Here is a 7999-nt window from a genome sequence, read left to right as displayed (position 1 = left end):
AAACCACTAAACCATGCTGTCCATGAACATATATCTTTATATATAATATTTGTTCATGGCCATGTATGTATGTATGTATGTATGTATATAATTATTCCATAAGAAAGCCAGCCTACTGTAGTGGTTTGAACGTAGGGCTAAGATTCTGGGAGGCAAGGGTTCAAATCTTGTGCAAGCCACACACTTTCAACTTTGATAGGTTTCCTTAGAGTCACCATAAATCGGAAACGATTGGACTTAGAGGCAAACAACAACAACAAATAGCACTCACTGCCATGGCTACATCCTATGCAGCCCTCGTCATTCCCACGCTACACCAACAACAGTAGCACCTTTCAACAGACAGGAAAGAAAAAGAGAATTGTGAGAGAGACGATACCGGCAATAACAGGTCTACTGGACACGTCTTCATTTGCGAAAGGTTTTCCGACAGTCTTCCGAAACAATCTATATTTCAGTGCATGGGGAAAGTTCACTTTTTGTGGACTGCAAGTCCAACCCCCGCCTTTTTTGTGGCTACAGGCAAAAGGATTCTGGGAGTTGTAGTGCAAAACAAAAAGCAAAACCGTTTCCCTGCCATGTAAAGTCCCGGTATCCGAAGAACACAAACTGACCCCCAAAAGTTGGAGCAGAGGGCGAGATTTCATAGGATGCAGCCATGGCACTGCCTCCCCACCTTTACCACCCAGGCTGCATCCACACTGCAGAAACAACCCGGTCTGACACCACTTTAAGTGCCATGGCTCAAGGCTATGACATTCAGGGAGCTGTCGTTTGTTGTGGCACCAGAGCGGAGCCAAGGGCTTAAATCCCTTGTTTTAATTGTTGTATGGCAATTTTTTTTTTTTATTTATTTATTTATTAGATTTGTTACTTTGAGTCGCCTTGGGTCCCTTCGGAAATATCAATTAAATACTGTAAACATAAATAATAAATACCCGCTCAGCTATGGAAACCCGCCCCGAGTGGCTACTGACAGGGCTTCCTCCTCTGGAGTTTATGCTAAGCCTATTTCAAACGACAGCGGGAGCTCCGGCGCAGCGACAAAGGACAGTTCCCAGAATTCCATATTCTAGAAGAGTTTATTCCTGACGTTTCGCCAGCAACAGACACTAACCCTCCTTGCCTATTCTCCCACTCGGAGGCCTTGCCATTCAGCAACAGATTAACATGGAAATCACTTTTCCCAACCCAGGCTCACGCAGTATATCTATATCTAGATAGATAGATAGATAGATAGATAGAGATATACAGACAGACAGATAGACAGACAGTGTACACACACACACGCGCACATACTCATATATATATATATATATATATATATATACATACACACACACACACACACACATACATACATATACCCCACTCTCCTCCATGTCACCATTCTCTGAAGAGAATGGTGGCATGGAAGAAAATGGGGTATATGTATATATGTACATACACACACACACACACCTCACTCTCTTCCATGCCAGCATTCTCTGAAGATGCCAGCCACAGATGCTGGCGAAAGGTCAGGAATAACTCTTCCAGAACACGGCCTCATAGTCCGACCCCCTCCCCCATGTATGCTAGCCATGAAAGCCTGTTTCTTTTCTCCAGCCCCTTCCTTCCCCCCTCCCTCCATGCTCTCCCCTCCATGGAGGCGGAGGGGGTGTCTCCATGTTTTTCTGGAGTTTTCAATTATTATTATTAATTGTTAAAATTTATTTGATTTATTTGATGTGAAAGGAAGCCCGATCCTTCGGGGCGGCCCAGAGACGGCGTCCCGAGAGATCCAGGCGAAGGGAGTGGCTGTGGACCAGGAAAAGGCGGCGCCGGTGGGACACTAGAAGGGGGGGGCTTCTGGGTGGGCTCCTTTCTCTACCACTCCACACATACACACACACACACACACACACACACACACAACCCTCACGTCGATCTTCCCACACAAACACAGAGAAAGCGAGAGCAAGAAGAGCCACCGACCTTCCTTCCCCCTCCTGGCTTTTCTTTTTCCGACGTCGCGTCCCGGGCTTCCTTCCTTCCCTCGGGCTCCGCGTTGGCTCTCCCTTCCCGTCGGGGCTCTCCGTGGGCCGCAAGGGGCCGTCTCCTCCTGCCTTCCTTCCAATGGGGAGACAGCCCGGCCCCTCTCCGCCGTGACGAGGCCCGACGCCCCTCCGGAGCCCGGCGCCAGAGAGAGCAGAGGCTGCGGCCGGCGAGGCGGAGGGGGATCCCGCCCATGGAGGCCCCTTAGTCCGGCTGGGCTGGCGTCTCTTCTCCAGGATGCTCCCCAGCCCCGCCACCTCCTCCACCCCGTTCTCCGTCAAGGACATCCTCAAACTGGAGCAGCAGCAGAGAGCCCTCCAGCCGCCCTTCCCAGCCTCCGGCCTCCTGGGCGCCCGCTTCTCCGACGGAGAGGAGGAGGAGGACGAGGAGGAGGAGGAGGAGAAGCTGCCCTTCCTCTTCTCCATGGCCGACGGGGCCAAGGGCCGCGGGGACGGGGGGCTCTCCCCCGGGAGCTACGTCCAGGCCGTGCTCAGGGGCACCAAGGGCATCGTGGCCCACCAGGGAGATCCGACGCCGGCAGCCAGGGACTCTGGGATCGGGATCGGTGCGTACCTAAAAGGGCTTTTGTTCGGGGGCAGAGTAGAGATCCAGCGTGGTTTGAGGGTCGGACTGAGACTCTGGAGACCAGGGTTCGAGTCCCTGCTGTCTTCTGAAACCCACCTGGGCCAGTCACATTCTCTCAGCCTCGGGGAAGGCAAGGGCAAACTTTCTCTGAACAATGTGAAGTCGAAGGCTTTCATGGTCGGCATCCATAGTTTTTTGTGGGTCTTTCTCCTGACGTTTCGCCAGCATCTGTGGCTGGCATCTTCAGAGAAAGATGAGTTTTGGTAGACTTTGCAGCATGAGTCTTGGTAGACCTAAATGCATCTGAGGAAAGCTAGGAAAGCTCATGCTGCTAACTTCTTTCAGTCAGTCAGTCAGTCTCAAAGGTGCTACAAGATCTCTCTACCGACTGATCCTACAGACTAATACTGCTCTATCTTTGAATACCCAGCTCCCTAAGGCTCTCCTCATACATAGGGCATGGTTTCGCCTCAGGTTTTCCATAAGTCAGAAACGACTTGAAGGCACACAGCAATAACAACAGCAGCAAGCGGAGCCTTCCTTACCTCCAAACCCGGCCAGGCCAGCATCTTAGTCCAGAATTTCCCTCAAACCAACCCTTTCCAGGCCTCCTGGCCGTGGGAGACAAGCCACAAAGCATCCCCCCTTTCCTGGGACAACCCCCCCCGAACTTCCCACATGCGAGATCCGATCCCATTCCTCCCACATCTTCCGTGATATGCCTTCCAGAAGATCCGCATTTCTCCAGATCCACGGTTGAGGTTCCAATCTCCAAGACAATTACTAGCAGAGAGGAGAAACTTGGTAGAAAAGGATTCACTATTCAAAATCCAGAGTTTTGCTTGCTAGGCCCGAAGATGTTCTTATTGAGAGAGACGGTGGGCTTTTTCCTTCTCATGTATCCTCCTCCTCCGTTAGGTCCTCTTGAACCTGGCAAAACTTAGGCCTGAATAAACAGGACCCTTCAGGATCGCAGGGCAAGTTTTACTCCGACATAAGTTTCGCCAGGTCCAAGGGGACCTAATGTCAGAGGAGGAAACCCCAGTGAGATGATAGCCCTGTTTTAAGTATTTGAAGGGTTGGCATAGTGAGGAGGGAGCAAGCTTGTTTTCTGATGCTCCAGAGAACCAGGACACAGAACAATGGATCCAAACTAGAGAAAAAGAGATTCCCCCTCAACATTAAGAGGCACTTTCGGACAGTAGTAAGCTGTTTGACAATGGAATATGCTGCCTTGGATTGTGGTGGAGTTGCCTTCTGTGGAGGTTTTCAAACAGAGGCTGGATGGCCATCTGGTGTGTGTGTGTGCTTTGACTGTGTGTCCCTGCATGGCAAGGGGTTGGATTTGATGGCCTTTGAGGTCTCTTCCAACTCTGTGATTCTATGATTCTGAACTTGCCATGCGATCCTAAAGACTAAGAGTCATATTTACTTAGAGGTAAGTATTGCCAGGTTCAAGGGGACCTAATTTCGGAAGAGGAATTAGTAGGAGGGGAAAGGCTCAACTGTGTAATGGTGCCATAACAAATCCACCATCTCTCTCAATCAGAATATCTTCAGGGATATCAAGCAACATTTTGGCAGCACTCCTACCCACATCAATAGGGCTTCTTCTGCTTCATGCCCTGTATGCATTTACTGGGATGTTAGACCCAAGCGCATCCCTAATGCGCTTCACATTTTTCCTGGAAAAGCAGGAAAATCCCAGACTGAAGGGTTTGAAAAATGTCCCTGCCAGTTGGGCAGTTGAGACTACACTACAGATCCCAGAATTGAAACAAACTACAAATCCCAGAATGTAAATAGATGGCAATATATCAACAAACAGTGGGACCTTGGGTGCATCCGCTTGGGTTTGGTTCCACAAAATCCGCGAATGCTCCACTCCCATTATATAGACTTGCATGGTCAAATGGCCTCCCTTATATATAAATAGCAAAATCAAGGTTTGGTTTTTGGGGGGATTTGTAGATTTTTTGAATATTTGGAAGTCCTGGCTGATTGAATCCATGGATATGGGGGGGCTGATGGTATGCAATGTTAAATATCAAAATGTGGTGGTGGTGGGCTTTTTATAGGTTTTTTAAAAATATATAATTAGATTCATATAAATTTCTATTTCTATTTATATTTCTATGAGTGTTTGACCTCAATTTCAGCCTTTTGTCCAGGAAAGACTCCCAAATCCCCTCCGTTTGGAGCAGGACTAAGAAGCATGCATTTAATTTCCGTGAGTGTTTTTTAGCTTTCATTTGGTCCCACCCTCCATTCAAGCCTTCTGTCCGGGAGGAATTCCAACATGTCCTCCATTTTGAGCCTGACTAAAAAGCCTGAATTTACAGTATATTTCTATGAGTGTTTTCCGGTTTTCTTTCCCACATTTGGTGGTGCCTTGTCCTCTTTTGCGGTGAGGACAACCGGTGTCCCTGTGCTCAGCGATCTCCTTGGTTGCAGAAAGAGTCCCCTCTTCCTTTCCAGTTCAGTTACTCTTCCTTTCCTGGGACCTGTCGGCCGCTGCAACCAGTGGCGCTGAGCCTTAGCTCCAAAACACACTGCAGGAAAAAGAAAATCCAGTTTGAGACCTCTTGAACTGCCCTGGCTCACTGCTAGGGAATTTTGGGAACTGTAGTTTTGTGCGACATTTAGCCTCCTCTGTTAGAGAGCTCTGGTGCCACAACAAACTACAAATCCCAGGATTCCCTAACACTGAGCCAGGGCAGTTAAAGCGATCTCAAAGTGGATTACTTCTTCAGTGCGTTTTGGACCTAGTTTAGAAGTGATGGGACTTCATTCTGTGAGAAAGCAGGCATAGGTCGCAGGGCTGTGGAAGATCAGGGGCTTTGTTGTGGCCTAACTCTTCCCAGTCTAGGGTCCTGGTTTGAGTGTTGGACTAGGGAAGACTCCCAGAGACCAAGGTTTGAATCCCTACCCAGCCATGGAAACCCATTGGGAGAAAAGCAAGAGCAAACCCCCTTTCAACAAATCTTGCCAAGAAAACCCTAGGAATGGGTCGCCATAAAATGGAGCCCACTTGGAAAACACCAGAAAACATTTCCTTGGTTTTATCTGGACCAAAACCCCACCGCTAGCAGTCAGGGCAGGACTTGAGGGTAGAAATTCGAGGCTTCCAGCATCACCAAGAGCCCCATTAGAATATAATATCTGGAATTAAAACAAACAAACAAACAAACAAACAAAACCAAAAAATCCTGCTGCAACTCAAGAAGTTGTCAGCCAGAAAAAGTGATGCCCTGCCTCCTCCCGCCTTAAATATTAGTACGATCTTCGGATGTTCTTTGGAAGGTGGTTTGTGTGTTGCGCTACATCTCTGGAGAGCAGGGCTCGAATGCCTGCTTGGCCATGAAACCCACTGACTGAACTTGGGCAAGTCACACTCTCTCAGCCTCAGACGATGGCAATGGCAAACTCTCTCTGAAGAAACTTGCCAAGAAAACCCCATAGTAGCTTCGCCTTAGGGTCTCCATAAGTCCGAAACGACTTGAAGGCATACAACAAAGGTGCACCCTAAGGCCCTTTGCGCTCACGCAGCTAGTCCCCATCTCCTGGAACCAGCCCCTTCCTTTGCCAGTCCCTCTTCCTCTTTTCTCTCTCTCCAGGGTACCAGAGGTCCTCCTTTTACATTTACATTTCTATGAGTATTTTTAGCTTTGATTTGACCCTGCCTTCTTCCATTTCAGCCTTCTGTACCGGAGGAATGCCCAAACCTCTTCCCTTTGGAACAGGACTAAAACGCAGGGATTTGCGTATCTTTCTCTAGGAGTGTTTTAAAGCTTTTTATTTGGTCACGTTTTACATTTTTTCTGGCATGTCCTCCATTTAAACCTTCTGTCCCAAATGTCTTCCCTTTGGAGCATGACTAAAAAGCAGGGATTTAGGGCTGCATCCATACTGGAGAAAAAACCCGGTTTGGCACCTCTTTGACTTTTTTCTGGCTCAAGGCTATGGAATTCTGGGAGTTGTGGTTTGTTGTGGGGTCCAGAGCGGAGCGGAGCTCCCAGAATTCCATAGCAAAGAGTCAGACAACAAGTGAAAGCGGTTCCAAACCACACAGTGCGGGAGTGTTTCTAGCTTTTCCCTTGGTCACGTCCAACATTTTCCTCCTTCGTCGTGCCTAGTCCTCCTTGGCGACGAGTGTCACCCTCTCTCTGTGTGTCTCTTTGCAGGGAAGGACCCCTCGGAGGAGTCCCCGCCGTCCTCCTCCTCCTCCTGCTCGGAGCGTCCCAAAGCGGCTCGCGGGCGTCGGAAGCCGCGGGTGCTCTTCTCTCAAGCGCAGGTCTTCGAGTTGGAGCGTCGCTTCCAGCAGCAGCGCTACCTCTCGGCCCCGGAACGGGAGCTCCTGGCCGGCAGCCTGAAGCTGACCTCCACGCAGGTGAAGATCTGGTTCCAGAACCGGCGCTACAAGTGCAAGCGGCAGAGGCAGGACAAAGCCCTCGAGATCGGGAACCCGACGGCGGCACCGGGAGTCGCAGGACCGCCGTCGTCTCAGCACCAGCAGCCCTCGCCTATGCCTCCGCCCCGGCGGGTGGCTGTCCCGGTCCTGGTGCGGGACGGCAAGCCCTGCCTGGGGGGCTCCCAGCCCTACACCTCGCCCTACAACCCCACCGCAGCCCCTTACCCTTACAACGGCTTCCCCAACTATCCCTACACCGGATCCCCCGCGGCTTCGTATGCCACCGCAGGGAGCTACGGCTGCAACTACTCGACGGGAGGCGGAGGCGGAGGCGGCGGGGCTCCGTCGTCATTGCAAGCGCCTGTCGGGCCTTTTGTGAACATGGGGGGCTTCTCCAGTGGGGCCCAGCCCTTGCACCAGGGGCCCCCGGGGCCTCCCTGCGGCCAAAGCATCCGAGCCTGGTAGCAAAGCCGCCGAGGGAGTGTTTGCCCCGTCGAGGAAGGCTTCTTCCAGCCCCGGTTCAGGAAGATGCCAAGAGGACAGTTGGGGGGCACAGAGAAAGAGAGAGCGAGCCACCCGGAGAAGCAGCCCTCCCGCAAAGAAAATAACCCCGGAGTAGAGAGCAAAGGATGACCCGCAAGATTTTCCGACGGTGCCTCTGTTAGTGTCTGCCAATGCCGAACCACACTTCGGTTTAGGCTGCAGAAATAACCCACTTCGACACCGCTTTGACTGCCATGGGTCCGTGCTGTGGAATTCTGGGAATGGTAGTTGGATTTGAAGTTTCCTCAGTGGCTTTGCAAAGTACAAAAGGTTCAAGGTGGAGACTGCGGCCACCATTCTGGACAACGCTTATTTAATGTCAGCGGATCCGAACGAAGGTTATCTACATATTCCAACAAGATGCCCAAATGCATCTGAGGAAAGTTCCTGCTGCCAACGTCTCTCTTTAGTTGCTCTCAAGGG

At 50.7% G+C, this 7999-nt stretch overlaps 1 protein-coding gene across 1 annotated transcript; it reads left to right on the top strand.

Moving 5' to 3' along the window:
- Positions 1-2274: 2274 nt before the first annotated feature.
- LOC149318400 (homeobox protein Nkx-2.3-like) lies at positions 2275-7498 on the top strand. Its single transcript, XM_089507793.1, has 2 exons — positions 2275-2602; positions 6807-7498. Exons 1-2 carry the CDS (start codon positions 2275-2277, stop codon positions 7496-7498), a joined length of 1020 nt encoding a protein of 339 aa, XP_089363919.1.
- The last annotated feature ends 501 nt before the right edge of the window (positions 7499-7999 follow it).

Source organism: Sceloporus occidentalis, unplaced genomic scaffold (genome assembly GCF_023333645.1).
Source record: "Sceloporus occidentalis isolate IW3139 unplaced genomic scaffold, rSceOcc1.0.p SCAF_2, whole genome shotgun sequence".
Taxonomy (NCBI): Eukaryota; Metazoa; Chordata; class Lepidosauria; order Squamata; family Phrynosomatidae; genus Sceloporus; species Sceloporus occidentalis.
This window is presented reverse-complemented; position numbering and strand designations above follow the sequence as displayed.